The sequence below is a fragment of the Anguilla anguilla genome, chromosome 2 (genome assembly GCF_013347855.1).
Source record: "Anguilla anguilla isolate fAngAng1 chromosome 2, fAngAng1.pri, whole genome shotgun sequence".
NCBI classification, from domain to species: Eukaryota; Metazoa; Chordata; class Actinopteri; order Anguilliformes; family Anguillidae; genus Anguilla; species Anguilla anguilla.
The window spans coordinates 57,801,308-57,819,447 of NC_049202.1; the positions used below are offsets into that span (position 1 = coordinate 57,801,308).

At 40.4% G+C, this 18,140-nt stretch overlaps 2 protein-coding genes and 2 non-coding genes across 5 annotated transcripts; 1 reads left to right on the forward strand and 3 right to left on the reverse strand.

Moving 5' to 3' along the window:
• Positions 1 to 108: 108 nt before the first annotated feature.
• On the forward strand, positions 109 to 181 carry trnar-ucg. The gene has a single exon. It is a non-coding gene; the product is annotated as a tRNA-Arg (tRNA).
• A 2,395-nt stretch (positions 182 to 2,576) lies between these two features.
• Positions 2,577 to 4,586, reverse strand: mrpl58 (mitochondrial ribosomal protein L58). Its single transcript, XM_035403149.1, has 6 exons — positions 4,336 to 4,586; positions 4,183 to 4,207; positions 3,918 to 3,977; positions 3,576 to 3,658; positions 3,218 to 3,387; positions 2,577 to 2,800 (listed from the first exon to the last, which is right to left on the reverse strand). Exons 1-6 carry the CDS (start codon positions 4,525 to 4,527, stop codon positions 2,716 to 2,718), a joined length of 615 nt encoding a protein of 204 aa, XP_035259040.1. The 5' UTR covers positions 4,528 to 4,586; the 3' UTR covers positions 2,577 to 2,715.
• A 951-nt stretch (positions 4,587 to 5,537) lies between these two features.
• On the reverse strand, positions 5,538 to 5,609 carry trnaw-cca. The gene has a single exon. It is a non-coding gene; the product is annotated as a tRNA-Trp (tRNA).
• A 384-nt stretch (positions 5,610 to 5,993) lies between these two features.
• LOC118221259 (multivesicular body subunit 12A-like) lies at positions 5,994 to 14,088 on the reverse strand. Of its 2 annotated transcripts, none has more exons than XM_035406152.1 (10): positions 13,785 to 14,088; positions 12,324 to 12,419; positions 12,031 to 12,111; positions 11,611 to 11,710; positions 10,598 to 10,727; positions 8,789 to 8,929; positions 8,422 to 8,531; positions 8,181 to 8,239; positions 7,595 to 7,651; positions 5,994 to 6,991 (listed from the first exon to the last, which is right to left on the reverse strand). In XM_035406152.1, the coding sequence occupies exons 1-10, from the start codon at positions 13,836 to 13,838 to the stop codon at positions 6,881 to 6,883; spliced, it is 939 nt and encodes a 312-aa protein (XP_035262043.1). In that variant the 5' UTR covers positions 13,839 to 14,088; the 3' UTR covers positions 5,994 to 6,880. The 2 variants fall into 2 exon arrangements, with proteins under 2 accessions (XP_035262043.1, XP_035262042.1); XM_035406151.1 differs by having other exon boundaries at positions 12,324 to 12,428.
• Positions 14,089 to 18,140: the final 4,052 nt, after the last annotated feature.

Consider the following 18,140-nt stretch of genomic DNA (forward strand, 5'->3'; position numbering starts at 1 on the left):
ACTTTGTAGAACCGTTTAGAACGTTGAAATGAAAGCTTTACACGAAAAAGATTTTAGCTAATAGTTCACATAGCTTATTATCTCTGAAACTGCAGACGTTTTAAGGTAGACCGCGTGGCCTAATGGATAAGGCGTCTGACTTCGGATCAGAAGATTGAGGGTTCGAGTCCCTTCGTGGTCGTTTTTTGTTTATCCTACAAATCATACGTTTTTATTCTCTACCGCACATTTTACTTAAAATAGGATATTAGTTACTAATATAGCATTATATTTAAATGCTTTCGATGATCTAGCTCACGTAACTAGCGAGTTAGCTAACATAAACCTTTAAAAGTGTAAGATCACAAATATAGTATATGATTGGAATGTTCTTAAATGAACATTCGTGTGCTGCTGTTGACTACGTGTCTTTTAAGTATGTGGGGCGAAGAGACGGTATAGGCTAAAATGCAGGGATATTCGTAGCCGACCTAAGATGCTTCGAAAAGCAATAGCCTGAATTATTATTTATGTCTCGTATTATGTCCGTTGCAGGTGGAGATATAGGCGTGGCGGTGTGGTTGTTTTCTTTCGTATGAGTAATCAAGTATAAACCATGTGAACACAGGTATCGAATATGGGTGTATACCGTGTAATATAGGGTGTAATATAGATGTATACAGGCGATTTGAACACAGCAGAGTGGCGCAGCGGAAGCGTGCTGGGCCCATAACCCAGAGGTCGATGGATCGAAACCATCCTCTGCTAATTTTTTTTTTTTTTTTTCTTCAAAAACCCAAGAATGTTTTTTTCACTCCAGTGACATTGGTCTATAAGTGCCCTGAAACACTGTACATGCTGCATTTTGCTCTTAAAATGGCATATTGCAAGGCTGTTTAAAAAAAAAAAAAAAATGAAATATATTTAATTGAAAAAATGTTTATACTTTGGTTTGTTACTCAATCATTATGCGTATACTAACTGAATTCAAATTAAATCATGTGTACTCCAACAAACCAGAGCAAACTTTGCAAAATTAGAAGTTTTGCGTTGCTGCAGCACTATTTTTATACAGTCTATGGTCCCGCCAAATCGAGGTCCGAGGTCAGAAGGGGTCTCTGTAATTCTTGGTAGTGAGATACAATCAAATCCCCGTTCGCTACCAAATTTCTACCAGGATTGAAGGCACTAGCCAATCAAGACGCGTATATCTACCAAGAATTTACTAAGAATTAACCAATCGCTTGCTCGAATGTCTCGGGCTGAAAGACGTGCGAATCTTGAATGAGGTAAATCGCTGTTTTGTTTTCCTGCGTCGGTATTAGATAGCCGCAAATTTCACTTAATGGTAATTGGGAAAAAGTTACGACGAGCGAATTTACCTTGCTAGCTGTCTAGCTACGGATAAGTACGGTAACGTTACCAAATGTAAAGAAATATTAATTTTAACAATGTTTTAGCTAGCTAGTTGGCTACCTTGTTTGAAGCTGACAGGTATTAACTAAGGTAACTAGCTAGCTTCAGATTAGATTGTCTACCGTAATTTAAACCGGTGAACGATATAATCTGAGGAACTGCTCTTAATTTACATCAGGCGCAACAAGGTAAATATATTTATAACGTTTAAGTGTATTTTCTCTGGCATTATAAATTGCTTGTTTTATATGAGTTTAATATATTAATTCAGCAGTTTTTATGCCTTTTAAGTTCTCTGAATTATCCTTTGTAACTAGCTATCTGGAATGAGCTCTGGCCATTTTTTTGTCACATAGCTAATCAAATAGCATTGCTCACACTAAGAAAATAAAATGTCCTAGAAATAACCTATAGCTAGCTACATTTTTATTTCTTCCTTTATTATACTGATCGATCATTTTCATCTGTATCACCTGTTACTGTGTCAACTATTTTTTTAAGGCCACTAGCTGGGTCCATTTCTTTTAATATGCCAAAAAATGAAACATAAAAGCATCATATCATAAAAGAAACCTATCCTAGTTTTCATTGTCTCACAATACTGTGCAGGGGCAGTACATGATGCAACTTTATTTATATTCAACTCATGTCAATTTAACTGGGAATTACTCTCAGTCCAAGGAACTTAATTGTATTAGTCTATGGTTACTATACTATGCAACAGTTCTAGAGCATCAACCACAGTTGCCCCACAGAACACCATAATAATAGCAAACACATTAAAAGCAAATAACAATTTCATCATGGGGTCACGTTACCTGTTCACGTTACTACAGGGATGGCAAAATTGCTTGGTAAAAAATTGACGAGGCAGAGTGCGCGACTGTAAAGAAGTGAATGTTAAAATGGAACTAGGACCAGGCGTTTGGTTTTCGGGAAGCAGACTCTCCTGCACTCAATAACCAGACAGGTTGTTTGATAGACACCATTCTCTTTTTTTCATGTTCACCTGCATGTTAGGTCTCATGATAATTCCTCAAAAACAGATCTGAGATATGTTGGTATCACCAGACCATGTACTGTTTGTTCCTTTTGTGTGTGTCAGAGTGAGCATTAAACCTTAAAAAAACACACATATAATTTTTCAGCTGGCAAAGAAAGCAATATTTTAACAGTCATAATTCACACAAATAAAGTAGATTTATTTACAGAGTAAAATTCTTTCAGGAAAGGAGAAAGAAGCAAAGAATGACAATTACAAGTAATTCACTGTCAAATCACAGTCCTGGTTGTGTGTCATCAAGCTGGGAGCAGTTCTTCTCAATCAAAATCAACCCTTCTACTCTGCTTTAGTGCAGAGTTAATCTTTTTCTGTTTCAAGATCTCCCTTTTCCTTTTTTCCAGTCTGAACAAAAGAAAAATAGGAACTCAGTAGTAACACAATCACATGTATCAGAGAATCATATAGAAAACTTGCGTATCACTGAAATTTCAGTGGTATGAAAGTTTTCTATGTGATGAACTGACACTTTGTATACTTGAAACTAACGCTACCACATCAAACTTTGGAAACATTAAATGATATTAGGCACAGCACCTGCTACTTTTACCTCACACAATCACATGTAACATCATGTTTCTTTTTCCATTCATCTGCCTCTCCTTACCTGCATGTGATCATTGCCATGTGTACGAAAATTATGTGGCAAAACTCTACCTTGGTGAGGTTATTCCAGCTGTTGCGGTCCCACATTAGATTACAGTAGAAATGTATAAATAATTTCATGGTTCCCATTTTGGCTCAGAGGAGATGTAAATTTACCTGGCACGCCTAAGAGCAACATCTTCTGCAGTTGGCTCACGTGGCTTCTGGCTGGCCTCTGCAATAATGTCGCTGATTTTCTGCAAGCAGTCCTCTAGGTTCCTTTGCTGACTCCGGCTAACTTCTGATGTTACCATCAACTCTCCTGCTTTGTTTATCCGGGTTTTGTTCTTAGTTGACCATGAGAGGAGAAAAATGTAATTATCACGTGTGGTAGAATAGTGCTTCAGAAGCATGACTGAGCATACATTTCCCTAATTCTATGTAGGTGCTATTGAAGAAATGCTGTGAAATGTCAAGAGTAAATATCTAAGGTTTATGACATTTTCTCTAGAACTTTGGTAACTTAAACACGTACTCTTTGAAGGATCTTGTTTCGCGCCTCTTCCGGAATCCAGTCAGCTGACTGAACGTGGAACCGGATCTCTACTTTTGTGTTCACTGAGGAAAAGAAATCAAGCTAAAGGTATGCGTGTGCTTAAGTTATACGTGCGGTTATACTTCATTGATAATGTGAATTACATGCGGCGAACAAGTCGAAGAGCACTTAACAACAGCTATAATTGCTTTCAATACTGTTTATTTCAGTGTTGCAAACTAGCATTACTGTAATATAACTGGCTTGAAAAATAGTCCCAGGTATTTCTTGAATGTAACCATATCAAAATAACGATGTTAGAGAAAGTAAAAACGCTGTCACCTTTATTAACGTGCTGACCGCCAGGCCCGCTACTCCGACTGTACGATATTGTCAAGCGATCTGAACAAGGCACAGAAGACATACGTGAGCATCCTAATTTGGATAGCAGGTATGCTGTTAGCCAAGTTACTTTGCTGCACCAAGACAAGAAGTGGGCCCTCTTTAGGATTTCCTTTATAGTAAGAATAGCAATACCTTAAGTAGCCAACTGTTGCCTATTAATAAGATATCAACACCCAACATAATCAGAAAGCTAGCTACTTACCAACTGGAATGTGTATCTGCCCGTCCTGCGTAGAAAAATATCAACATCAATCAAAGATTTATTAACTGGGATCTGGCTAGAAAGTTGAGCTAAAGACGGTGTGCTGTTTTTGCAGGAACTTTACGTTGAGGAGCTATTGATAGATCATTTTACCTGTGTGTAAATCTCCGCCTTGCTGCCATAGTTAAGTCTGGGAGAGAAGTTAAGTTTGATGAGCCTGTAAGCGCTTCTATATTCTCTGTCCACGATTCTGTAGTGCAAACCGTATTTATTCGGAACATGCACCCTAGGGGTCCCAGAAACGCATAGCGTTAAATATAATCTTCTCATAATGGACGCCGCCATATTGGACCTTAGACAGGAAAGCACGCCCTCAGTCAACCTTGCACCCGGAAGTGTGCCTGTGCGTGCGAAAACATTGGCGCTCCTGTGAAAGATGAATGAGGAATATCCACTATGGCAAGCCCTTTTAACATTTAATAGCGTGTCCGGATCCACATTACAGATATCTGTAATGCATTTATGACTAGTCAAAACGCTAATTTAAGATATCTCTAATTACATTTTGACTAGTAAGACTTAGCTAATAAGTTCTATGGAACTCCAATTAAATATATCTACAATTCAGTTTTGACTATCTAAAACGTGAATTCCAGATATCTCCATTTAAATTATTATTATTATGACTAGTAACATTGTAATTATGACTGGTCAAAATGCATTTGTAGATATTTGTAGAAAGTAGTAAGGGTAACACATCCATGGCCTGAGTAAAAAAGTTGTATGCAACTTGTATCCTCAACAGTAGGAAAGTATACTCTTGATGAGTACAAAGCTTGAGTATAAAAATATAGTCAAAGTTTTCTCTAAATGTAGTGTACTCAAAAAAAAAATTTGATCACGCTTTCAAGGCACCATTTGTAGCAGAAATAGTTTTAAACTATATCAGAACTTTATCTCTGAAATAAGTTATATCGCCATGGTAATTTACAGGGCACGGCTACCCAGGTGAGGGGCAGGATCAGGCTATAGAATTAAACCATACAAAAACATCGCCCTTTGACCAATCAGCTAGGAAAAAAGCGTCTCCATTCCTGCATGATGCCGTAGAAATCGGGGGTGTGTTCCGCAGGGCAGATTATTTAGAGACCAAATTAATCCGATGGCTCTCTCTGTGGATGCACTAGACGAAAAATAGAGGCTACATTCTCAACAGAGGGAATACTGCAGGCCTACATATGCAAGCTTCTGGAACACTACGTGTCCATATCTACTTCCTAAATTAAGGGACAATGGCTTGAGCTCCATAATTCTTGGATTCGGGGGAAAAAAAAAAAAAAAAAAAAAAAGTTTTTTGACCTCGACGTGATTTGAACACGCAACCTTCTGATCTGGAGTCAGACGCGCTACCGTTGCGCCACGAAGTCAGATCCGCCAAAATGCTATGGAATGTTGGCTGTAGTTTACAGTTTTAATATGAATACACAACTCCAAAATGCTAAATATCGCAGATTATGATTGATTTATATGTCCAAATATGGATGGTCCTGTCAGGTGTAGTACGAAGCAAGACTTTTCTGACGTCAACTTTGCTCTCAATTTGTATACTTAATAGAAGGCAATTGTGCCGATTAGGACATGGCCCTTGTTTCACTCAACAGGTCTAGATAAGATAAAGCTTTCATAAGAAAATCTTACATGTGATATCTCGGTTATGACTTCTCACAATGACACAAAAATTGTACTTTCCTGTTTTTTTTAATATACATACAGTACATCAACTTTACCAAAAATAAACACTTAAAGCAATGTGTTGTTCCCATTATGTAGAATATTTTATTAACAAAATAAATATTAGCAAAGGAATATTCCTTTGGGTGAAGACTCACAACTCTAGAACCCAGTCAGGATTCTTGAGCCCCAGTCTGCATCTGCAGAACTAACACAGGTATGGCATTCAATAAAATGTTTTTATTTATTTTATTTATTTACTTTTTCAAATAATGTCTAAAAATGTTGGTAATGCATCTCCTTTATATATTCATTCAGTGGGTCTCAACATCCTCTCTCTTGATGAAGCTTTGATGACAGGTGTGTGGGTGGGGTTAGGGGGTGGAGGTTTGAGGGCTCAGGTAAATATGTAGTGTTTGGGGTAGAGATCTGGGGGTTGGCTGACTAGACTCCAAATTATCTTCTCTCTGTGTATTGTCACTAGCAGCAATTGGTCTCATTCAGATAGAAGTTCCATGAAAAATTTCCAATGCACTGTTCACTCACAGCACATGCAAATAACCTTTTTTCGTATAATACATCTGGCTATTTTCCCCAGGAACACAAATGCATGTTTTATGTATTCTCATTGGGATAAGAATAATGCCGCATAAGCTATTATTTGTGGCTAATATCTTGTCAGTAAGGAAAGCTATTGGGACATCCTGACCATTGCACTAATTTGGTATTGTAAATGTAAATGTGGGGTGTGTGTGCTGTGCGTGTGTGTGTGTGTGCATGTGCACGTGTGTGTATGTGTGTGTTTGCGCATGTGTATGTGTGCGTGTGTGTGCGTACTCTGTGTATATGTGAGCACCAGGCTCAGGAGAGGTCAAAGTTCTTGGAGTTCTTAGGGGGAAGTTGGATTTTCAGTCCCAGGTACTCTCTCTGTCCCAAAAACTGATCCAGGGTCCAGCCAGACACCCACTTACTTTGGGCGAGCGGGGAGTGCAGGGGGTGTGGCAGAGGACGAGGCGAGGGATGTTCTGGGAGGGTCTGGTTTAGCAGCATTTTCCTCCACTGAAAAGGCGTAGTTATACTGACACAAAAACACAAACCAACAACAATGTCAATACGTTACCAATGCACTGGTACACATAATACAATACACTAGCAATACACTAATGGAGCAATACAATTCACTACCAATGCAGTGTAAATAACACACTACCGTCACACTGTAGACACACAACAACAGAACAGTGTCAAAACACAACCATCACAAAAAACTGGGTATGGGAATGCACAACGACACATTAATTACCGGAAACCCTAAAACACACCATGCCATAACGCTGATTTACACACACACACACACACACATACATGCACACACACACACATAAACGCATGCACACACACACGCACACACACACACGTGCACACACACACACATAAACACATGCACACACACACACGCACAGCACACACGCGCACATGCACACACACACGTATGTACACACATGCACACACGCACACACACGTGCACATGCACAAACACACACATGTATGTACACACACATGCACACACACACACGTGCACACACACACACACACCACCACACCCCAGCGCTCATCTGATGATAGCACTCATACATATCACACACAATCATGTTAGCACGAGACACAGACACATACTCACCTCGCTCTCGATATCTTGCACTGACTTTATACATAAGATCAGAGAGTCTGAAGGCACCTGAGAGCAAAAGGGAGAGCAAGGGAGAGAGAGAGCAAGAGCAAGAGAGAGAAGGAGAGGGAGCAATAGAAGAGTGTGTAAGGAATTCACCACTCCGAGCTGTGCAGTTGCACAAAGCTAAGCAGTTTATTCTCACACAGCCAAACAGCCCATAATGTGCTACGGCAGCTACAGACACGGAAATAACTCTCAAGTTATTTCTGTAACTTGAGAGTTACAGGAGTACTATACACTAAAGTACTATATTTTTCCCTGTTACTTTCAGTTGGAATTAAGAAAGTTCAGCTGAAATGTGCTGGACAGAATGGCGTACCATCCGTCCATGCACTTAATTAACCAAAATGCATTTATTTGTTTTGTTTTCTGGTTCTGTGTGTGTTTTAAAAAAAAAAAATTTAAACGAACTGGAAATATCCATTTTGTAATGTTTTAGGAGTGTGGTTTCTTCACATTTCATGTGAGAACATTTTAAGAACATTTACAGAACACTTAAAGAACATTTAAAGTACGGGGTAGTCTTTGTCCTCACCGAGCTGATGTTCTGAGACTCAAACTTGGGATGCAGAGCGAACGGGATCCCATCCATCGCTGGGGAGAGAGGATACAGGTTCAGGATGATAGTGTACTCTGTGTGTGCGTGTGTGAGGGTTTGCGCGTGTGTATATGTGTGAGCACGCGCGCCTGTGCATGTGTGTGTTAGTGCATGTGTGTGTGTCTGAGCGCATGTGTCTGTGTGTGTGTGTTTGTGTGTGTGTGCAGGGGCTGTGTACCTGAAGGACTGTTGAGGCTGTTTTCAGAGATATTCTCCAGATTATCTTTTTTGTGGAGGTTGCCACGACGCTGGCTCAGTTTCCCCAGTCCTGGTGTAAAAGGGTCATTACTATGGAGACACAGATGGGGGAGGGGGGGCAATGATGGTATATGAGGGACCAGCACAAACATTGCCCGAGAAGCAGAGGGGGGTGTGAGTGACCTGAAGCAAGTAGGAGGGCTTCTTTATGGTTTTGGCAAACCGCCCATATTATTTGTCAGGGGGATGGTTTTTGGGTACAGGTTCTATTAGCTGGGTAACAGATGTTTTGGGGGACAGACTGTATCAGCTGGGTTAGAGGGGTTTTGGGGTGCAGGCTGTATTACCTGGTTTGAGGGTGTTTTGGGGGTTCAGGCTGTTCAAGGGAGAGCTTCCGGATGTCCAGGCTGACACTGCGGGGTTTGATCTGAGGTGGAGGTCCTGAGAACGCACCCTTCTTGCACCATATCACAAAACCATGAACCTCCCTGAGAGGAACGTGCAGACAGCCACATATGTGCAGACTCCAAAGGTAATCAAAAGCCTAGAATCAAGACTAGATACTGAAAGCTCTCTAATACCCGCACTAAGGAAGCAACTGAACACACCTGACTAATCAGAAACACATGTGAAGCCATTTTCCCAAACATTACAATGCTCTGAAATTGTAATGCTTACTATTATTTACAATATTATTGTTTACAATATTTACAAACAGAGCTGCAATTTCTACATGGTGAAACAAAAATGTATAAAAATGTACTTAAAAGCTGAGAATCTGCACGTTAAACACGTGAATCATTTGATTACAAATCTAAAATTGTTGAGTACGGAGCCAGATCCACAAAAAAAGTCTTCGTCCAAAACATGTGCCATGCACACTGTAATTCATGTACATGTATAGTATTTTTATACAATTTTCTCTTGCAACATGTTTTTTTATATTTGTTGTGAAAATAAAGGTGTGAGAAAGACGAGAGGGTAAAAGGAAGAAGAGAGGAGAAAGTGAGTGAAGAGAGATTCATTTATTATTCATCTAGTTAAATCAGAAACACCACCCCCACCCCTCCCCCCAAGACAAAAACAAATATATAAAACAAGAGGACTGAAATCCTACACAGACAGTATAAATAACCAACACTGCATGCAAAAAGCAGGCAGGCTTGAGGAGAAAATAATTGTGTATCCCATGAGCTCATAGCTTTCCCAGAGATTAGGCACTTTAAAAACAATAAACCCCAAAAATACTCTGAGGGCTCCAGAACCACAGCCACAGCGATATAGCCATATTCTAAGATTGATAGAGTAGTATAATGGGTAAGGAACTGGTCTTGTTATTTAAAGGCTGCAGGTTCGATTCCCAAGTAGGACACTGCCGTTGTACCCTTGAGCAAGGTACGTAACTTGTATTACTTCAGTATACAACCAACTCTCTAAATGGATGCGATATAAATGGTATATAATAATTGTGTAAGTCGCTCTGGATAAGAGTGTCTGTTAAATGCTTGTAATGTAATGTAGTGGTCATGTAATGTGTGGCCATGTTGTGCAATGATAGACATAATTTTTGTGGCTTCACCAGTAAAGATGAGGTCATCTGAAATTTGACTGGCTGTGAGAAAACCACTTTTTTTTCTTTTTTGCTGAAAGCAAGAGGGCAGTAAAGACAGTGAAAATAAATAGTAAGAGTGATATGGCCAGAGAGGTGAAGGATACTAGCTCAGATCACCAAGCTGTTTAGACACAGGAACCAAAAAAAGGCGTGTCAGATATTCACAAATATGACATGTCCCCTTAGTGTCATGTAGCCACTGTTCAGTAGTTTAATGTTTGTTGATATAATACATGCAGGCTTTCGCCAATACAGCTAACATGTTTGGGGGGGGGGGGGGGGGTTGACAGAAATTGTGAGAGAGAGAATGAGAGAGGGAGACACATACATGGAGAGAGAAGGAGAGAGAGAGGAGATTGAAAGTGAAGGACAGAGAGAATGAGAGAGGGAGAGACAGCCACAGAGAGAGAGAGAGGACAGTGAGGGTGAAGGGGTTAGAGAATGAGAGAGGGAGAGACACAGACATGGAAAGAGGAAAGAGAGAGAGAGGACAGTGAGGGTGAAGGGGAGAGAGAGAAGGAGAGAGAGAGAGAAAGAGGCTCACCCCAGGCAGGTGTAATATGGCAGCACCACTCTGCTCTTGGTGGTCAGTTTGATGTCCAGCACAGCCGTCTCCACGGTGCCCAGTGGTACGATAAGCACACACACACGCTTCTTCCTCCACACTGAGGCCTCTGCGTGCACACACAAACACACACACACATGCACGCACGCACGCACACGCACACGCACACACATACAAACACATACACACACATACACAAACACACGCACGCATGCACACACACACACACACAAAAACACACACGCACACACACGCACACACAAACACCCAGACACACAGCACCCAGACACACACACACAAATACATACACATACACATAAATGCACATGCACACACACACACACAATTGCACAAACAGACACACATAAATGTACAGACATGTGCACAAACAAATAAACACAGACACACACGCACACACATGCACACCCACACATAAATGCATGCACAAACACATACAAACACCCAGACACGTACATACATGCACACACACAACATATACACACACAGAGTCCATATTAAGCATTAGTAACCATAATGCATAGTGCATTTCCATACATTTGGAATGGCAGAACAGTTGGCTAAAACATAATGGTGTAATGTTTGTGTGAATATCCCATTAGACTGAGTTTGAAATAACTATGTATTATGTAAGTGCAAGTGTAAAGTTATTTGAATGTAACTTAAACATTGTAGTTGTAGTTTTAACACTAGAAGGTGCAATGTAAATTAGTGTAAGTTTAATGTGAGTGTAAAGTTAATATTTAAGAACAGCGTCAAGGAAAAGTATAAAGCTGGTGAGAGTAATATTAGCATAACACAAAGCTAAGTGAACTGTTAATAAAAGTGTAAGAGAAAAGGGTAAGCAAAAATGTCATGCAAGTGTAATTTGTGCTTGCGTGTGTGTCTGTGTGTGTCTGTGTGTGTGCATGTGTGTGTGTGTGTGTATGCGTGTGTGAGTGTGTGTGTGTGCGTGTGGTTTCTTATGCACTCACTGGCTTCCAGGTACTCAGGTATATAGCAGTAGCCGTGAGGGGTGGACTCCTTCTCAGAGATCACCTGCATGTCAGACACCACCATCCCTCCACCCGTTTTCTAAAGGACACAGAGAGACTGTTCACCAGCCTGCTCACCTCTGCTGCATCTGCAGGGTAGGGGGTGAGTGTGTTAACCTGTACTGACTTCTGCTTGTCTTTCTATCGCTGCCACCAAGGACTATGAAGAAGCAATCAAATCACCTTCTTGTTTTCTTCTAAGAGAACATTGATTGATATCAATGTTTTCTTAGTAAGGATGAGCTGAGTCAGATCTTATCAGTTTTACAAGAATCATAAAAAACACCATATTTTATATAAAAGTATTTACATTGATAGTAAAATCAATTATGAGTGCAGATTGTGTGTGTGTGTGCTGACCATGCTGTAGCACAGGTAATACCCAGACTTTCCAAATCCACGCCCAAAATTAGCAGTAGCTCCATCCTCTGTCGTATTGACCTAAAACATAAAAGCTGCTTTATCACCAAACTCAGTACAAGGAAGGTTTAAATTAAACTCAGTGCACGAGAGATGATTTATCAACAAATTTTACACTGATGCTAAGACATTAGAAGAGGCTTAACGCTCATCAGTGTTCAAGTGTTCAGCACTGGCTAACAAAGATCTCACAATTCACCTAAATTAAACCTTGTCAAGTCTCGGTGGCCTACCAGAGTCAAATCATTTGGGCAACTGCTGGCGTTGGAGGTCCAGGCCACTGCCGTCACCGGAAGGCAGGGGGCGCTACTGTGCTCACGTAAAGACATCTGTGACATCTGGAAGCAATCACACACCATTCCGCTCTCAATCTCAGCGTCACCTTGAGGGAGGCAGCTTTACCGCTGACACACAATAACGAGTTCTCATCCAACTGGAATGGCAACACCTTTTTAAATAGTCGCGGTCTTTGACCGCTTGAATAAGCGAATTCCGATGTTTGACACCTTATTCAGAGTACGTGATGGGGAGGTGACGTCGGTAGGCCTAGTAATGCGACAATAACGTCAGGTAGCAAGATTGCACCTAATGCGTTTTACCGTGACTGTGATTTCCAAAGCGGGAAGGGGAGGAGGTGATGAGAACGGCTCCTGCTTGTCAGACTGGATTCCAATGTCTTTAGCCGGAGGAAGGAAACCTACCGTACGGCTGTTTTTCCCCAGAAAATAAAAAATGAATGAGAACCATAACATCCAGCACAAAGGCCTGTGGTCAGTCAATATGGATTCTTTAAAATGTTTGTGTAGATTATAACATATTGGTAGGCTACTGTGCACTGTTTACGTTTGGCTACACGCCCATATGACATAATACCTACGATTATTTTTTCTAATGTACATACACAAAATAAATAAAAAGCTGAACGAACTTTTGTTGTTGTTTTACGTAGGCGTAAAGTCACTGTATTCCAACATAAATTGTAGATTTAATCATACAGGTCAGGCCGAGAGGCAAGTGTGTGCGCGCGCAAGCGTGTGTGACAATGAACATTTTGACAACTTATAAAACTACGTAAATTGGCGATTCAAGGGGTGAATGACTTACACAAATACATTCACCCACTTCTCTTATCTGTTTGAGTTAGAAATAGGCTGGATTTTGAAGTATTCTTGTGTGTAAATTAATATCCCCAATGTCTAATAATTCATTACAACTGTAATTAATTATGTACCCCAATATCCATTAATCGTAGGCTATCGAACTCTTACTGCTCTACTGGTTGTGTAATAACGGTCATCGGGATACTGCACTCATCAAGTGTGTTGTTAATTATTGTATTAATAAACAAAAACGTTCTACCGTCCAAAACACTATGTGCCGAACCTCATCCGTCTTCGTGCCAGGCTATACCTCAACCTTGTTATGCTGTACATTCTCGGATTGTCATTAAAAGGTTGACGACAGTTGTCTTTAACAAGCTCAAGTAATAGACAGATATAAATATCAAACGCCGCTGGCCTATATCCACAGGTAGCATTAACTCTGGACTATTAGACTCGTTTTGTTTTGTTGCGGAGTTTCACACAAGAACAACGTTATATGAAACTGCGTTTTTATAACCTAAATAAAGATTACAACGTTCGTTCCCGCCATTTCTTTTTCAGATTATTAATGTAAAAAATCATTATACTTACTCTGTCCGGGAAGTCAACCACGATCTCTCTGTTGTAGGCTACACCCTTTACCATAAACCGGTTACTTTTCTGAGCGAAACTTTTGAGCACTTTCCTTCAAGTGCCTTGATCGGAAGCGCATCTACTTTCATACTACAATTCCCATGATCCTCATGGTGTCTCCACAATGCCCAAGTTATAAAAGGATTGGCTTTGCACCTCGGAGGTGTGTGAAATGGTGGATTCAACTTCTTGGGGAGATCATTTTTTTAACAGTCGCTTCACTTTTATCGATGAAAGGTACGTGTGAACTCTCGAATTTGGAAAGGCCAAAGTAATTCATCCTGTAAGCAAAACTAATTCTTGCATTTCGAAGATGATTGATTGATCGACGCTCTGTTGTGCGAACTAGAGAGCGTCCAACTAGCATTACCATTATAAAAAAAATATTTACCCGCTTCCCGTTGTACTGAAAAATGTAGCACAGAATTTCAAAAGACACCGGTCTGATGTATATCTTAATTAAAATGTTGATTGCCACCACCAATCCACAACTCGTTCTTGTAAGCTTGGATATTCGATTCTTGTTGCACAGCGATGATGTGTTACCTTTATGGTACATCTTTTTGGAACATCAGAAAACTTTTCACTAGGTAGCAGGCAGTTCAGTCACAACCTAATATCAGTGTTTGCTCACCATTTGTCTGTTTCATGTAAAGTCCCTATGTGCAATTTCAAGGGTCCTGTAGATTAACCTTTCTCTTCAGCAGGCTATATTAGCTAAATACATTTCTTATAATTGTCTTTATCCATCACAGTCTAATGTAAACGATGTGCCATCAGTACATAGAAAGCTACCTACACATGTATTAAACAGTAGGCTACAGTTTGTTATTAAATAATTTAGAATACAGGTTTTACTTGGCTGATAATTCAGAAATCTTTCCGGAAAACCATTATCTAACTACATTTTCTCAGGGTTCTCTAATAAAGAAGGTGCTAGAAATAAGACACCTGTGTTGTGACATTCATTCAGGTAAGATAAAGGTGACCAATTGGAACTCCCCATTACCGATGAAGACTATACACTCAAACTATGGAATTTTTGGCTTAACCTTTATTGAAAGACATTAAGATCTTGATTACTAATGCAAGTACTTAGTTACTGGAATTCTTTTTGATTTCCATTAAAAAAAACAAGCACTTCAGTTTACCTGAGGAATGTAGGCTACTTCTACCTGGTTTTTTTCTATGGTGTGTTTCATTTAACATTTATGTTAGGCTGTTTTGTTTTTTAAGCTGCTGTGGATTATCAAAGACTGACATAGGTTAGATCATAGGATTTTGAACTTCTAGTTCCTTGGAGTTCTGCCTGTGCATTGTGATTTTCCGTTACGGTCGCACGGCAACAATGGGGTGACGTTAATCTAGCAGCTACTTGGTAGTCCCAAGAATTTCTAAAAACGTAAAAGGTGGTAGAGCTTTCTCCTACAGAGCCCCACTACTGTGGAACACACTTCCGAAATTTACAAGCGAGTCAGACAGTCTCAATATTTAAATCTAGATTTAGAGCATTGTGCGGTGGCATCCTTTCCTTACTGTCACCTGTCAATCAGCTGTGACCCCACTTTACATGGGCTGGCTCTTGATAGGCGGGTATGGTTATCCCCCCCTCATGAGTATATGGGCTCTCAGTCTCTGTCCTAGGAGCTATGCAGCCACAAACGATTCCTGACAGGGCCCAGTTGTAATTCCCCAATTCATACCACCGTCACTTTACCCACTGTCTGTTTTATTGCAAATTCCCTAACCGTCTTTCTTCCCCACGCTGCCGGCGGGGCTCTTGCCCCAAATTTCGAGAGTGCTTTCCCCCACCACTGCGGTCCAGCACCTCTTTCATCGTTGCCTCCACCCTGCCCACGTCCATCACCACCTGCTGCTCCCCACCGCCACCACCCGGCCTCGCCCATCATCTGAGCCGCATTATGAACACTGTAAACATTGACTGGCTGACCATGTTGGTCACCAATCAACACCCTGAGCCGACCAGAGGAGGAAAAACCACAGGGTGATTTTCCTTGCCACTGTTGCTTTAGGCTTGCTCCTGTGGGGGTTTAGGCCAGGGTTGTCTGTGAAGGGTATTGTGACAATTGCTGTGAAATATACTATACACATAAAATTTGATTGATTGATTGATTGTTTTTTCACTGAGCAAATTTGGCTTAATGAATTCAGCACTTCATTTTTTCAGAAGAATATGTATTTGACATATCCTGGGGTATAAACCAAAGATGCTATCCCGAGATCACTCGTAGTTTTTCATGAGATTCCTAAGACTGGTGCTTACTGGTGGTGAACTTCCATTGTTTTGCTTGGAAGTTTCTGAGAAACAGAGAATTAAGGTAAGGCTGGAAGAGTCCAGCACCTGAACTGTTAAACACACACACACACACACACATGCACAAAAACATGCGCACAGACGCACCTCACATTCCTTTGAAAATTTTCCGGAAAATAAAAGCTGATGCATGTAAGATATCTTTTGGCCAATCTGTTTTGCCACCTTGAAAGAAACGGGTTATGCGCTTGACTTGAAAACCTGCAACCACAGCATCGAATGCTGCCTGTAAGCCATCTGAATGCATCTGAGCAACATTCCAAATGCATTTTTAAAGTGCATATTTTAGCACATCAAAACCAAAAAACATGCATATTTTATCCTAGCCACATACATCTATCAGTACACAAGTAAATAATGTCTGTATTTGGTTGTTTATATTGCAGTTTTAGTCATTTGGCAGACGCTCTTAGCCAATGTGACTCACTAAAGTACATTTCACACGAAAAGCCCGCGCACAATGAGCGCTAGAGATGGGGAAAGCTACCGTTTATATTCTTGCAGTTTTTTTGTTTTGTTTTGTGTTGACCTGACCATGCTGTGAAGTGATAAGTTATTTTTCATCAACCAGTAAACTATATAACTCCTGCTTGAAGGTATATACATATCTCAGTAAGGAGAAGTTGGCCACTACTGCTGATAACGTGCACTTCACTCTCTACAGCTGGTGTCCAGCCCCTACACTAACTGTCACTACCTATATAATATATTACAGTATTACCTACAGTACAGTATTACAGTGTTAATACTTTATTGTTACTTCTATTTCTTGTACTCATATCCATGTGAAAAAATTTTTTGCGATCTGTTGATATAAGTGTTAACTTCAAATACTTTTATTTTATTAAATTTAAACACTTTATTTTATATACTGTGTTTCCCTTAACGTATATTACTCCTAATTGTTTTGCTGCAGTTGCTGTTGTGTACTGTTTAATGTGATTTAAGTGAGCGAAACCGAAACAAATTCTTTGTATTTGCAAACAGGTAACAAACATACTTAGCCAATAATTCCGTTTCTGATTCGAATAAGACCGCACCATTGCTGTAGTGCGTACATCTCCACTAGATGGCAATGTTGTCATTTGTGCTTGAGGTACAGCATTACAATTCCACGGTCTGTGTGATGGATAGATAACTCTACCCTGTTCCCTGTTACGTCCCAAAAATCAACCCGCGTTTCAACGACCGGAGACTATAATGGACAGTAACACAAACAAACGAACTCAGAAACAGAGTCAGCATGTACATAACAATAACAAAAAAGATTAAAAACAGTAGTAGGTGTACAGATAAGGCCATAGCTAGGCTACTCCTTAGCCAAAACAAAACACAATGCTAATCCTCCCTACCGGGGCAAGGCAAAAGGAGTGAGTCTTCCTGCAAGTACTCTCCCTACTCTGGTCTAACAATCTAAAAATGTGTTACAAACAACAAAGAAAAGAAACTGCCTTCTGTAACTGTAACTGTAACCATCTGTAACTTTCAACAGAAAAACACTCTGACACAAAACATACAGCAAAACATAGCTTTAAATTTTAAAATCAGGGGTAAGCAAAAGGGAATGTCAAAAAGGGAAGTCTAAACGAGTCTCAAAAGAGAATCCCTCCTGGCTTAATGCTTCTATCTTGTCTTCCTAAAACATGGGGCACTGTGGAGCCCCGCAGGTACCCACTCCAATACTCAAAACACAATGCAGACACAGTGTAAGAGAGTGAGTGGAGCTTTGGGACACATCTCCTCTCTTCGGAAGCGCTAGAGGATCCGGGCCGTGGTATTGGTTGGAGCAGTGGCACGTATCCACGGAGATGTATGCAAAAAACCGGAAGCAGGAGTTTCCCACATTGTCGTGGTAGCGTACAGTGACAGCTTTGAGGGTTGAGGGTTCTTCTATTTACATTATGTGTTTACCTTAATCACATCATTGGCTAATTCGTGTATATGAACAAGAGGAACTAGGGGATTGGGGGGGTTACGGC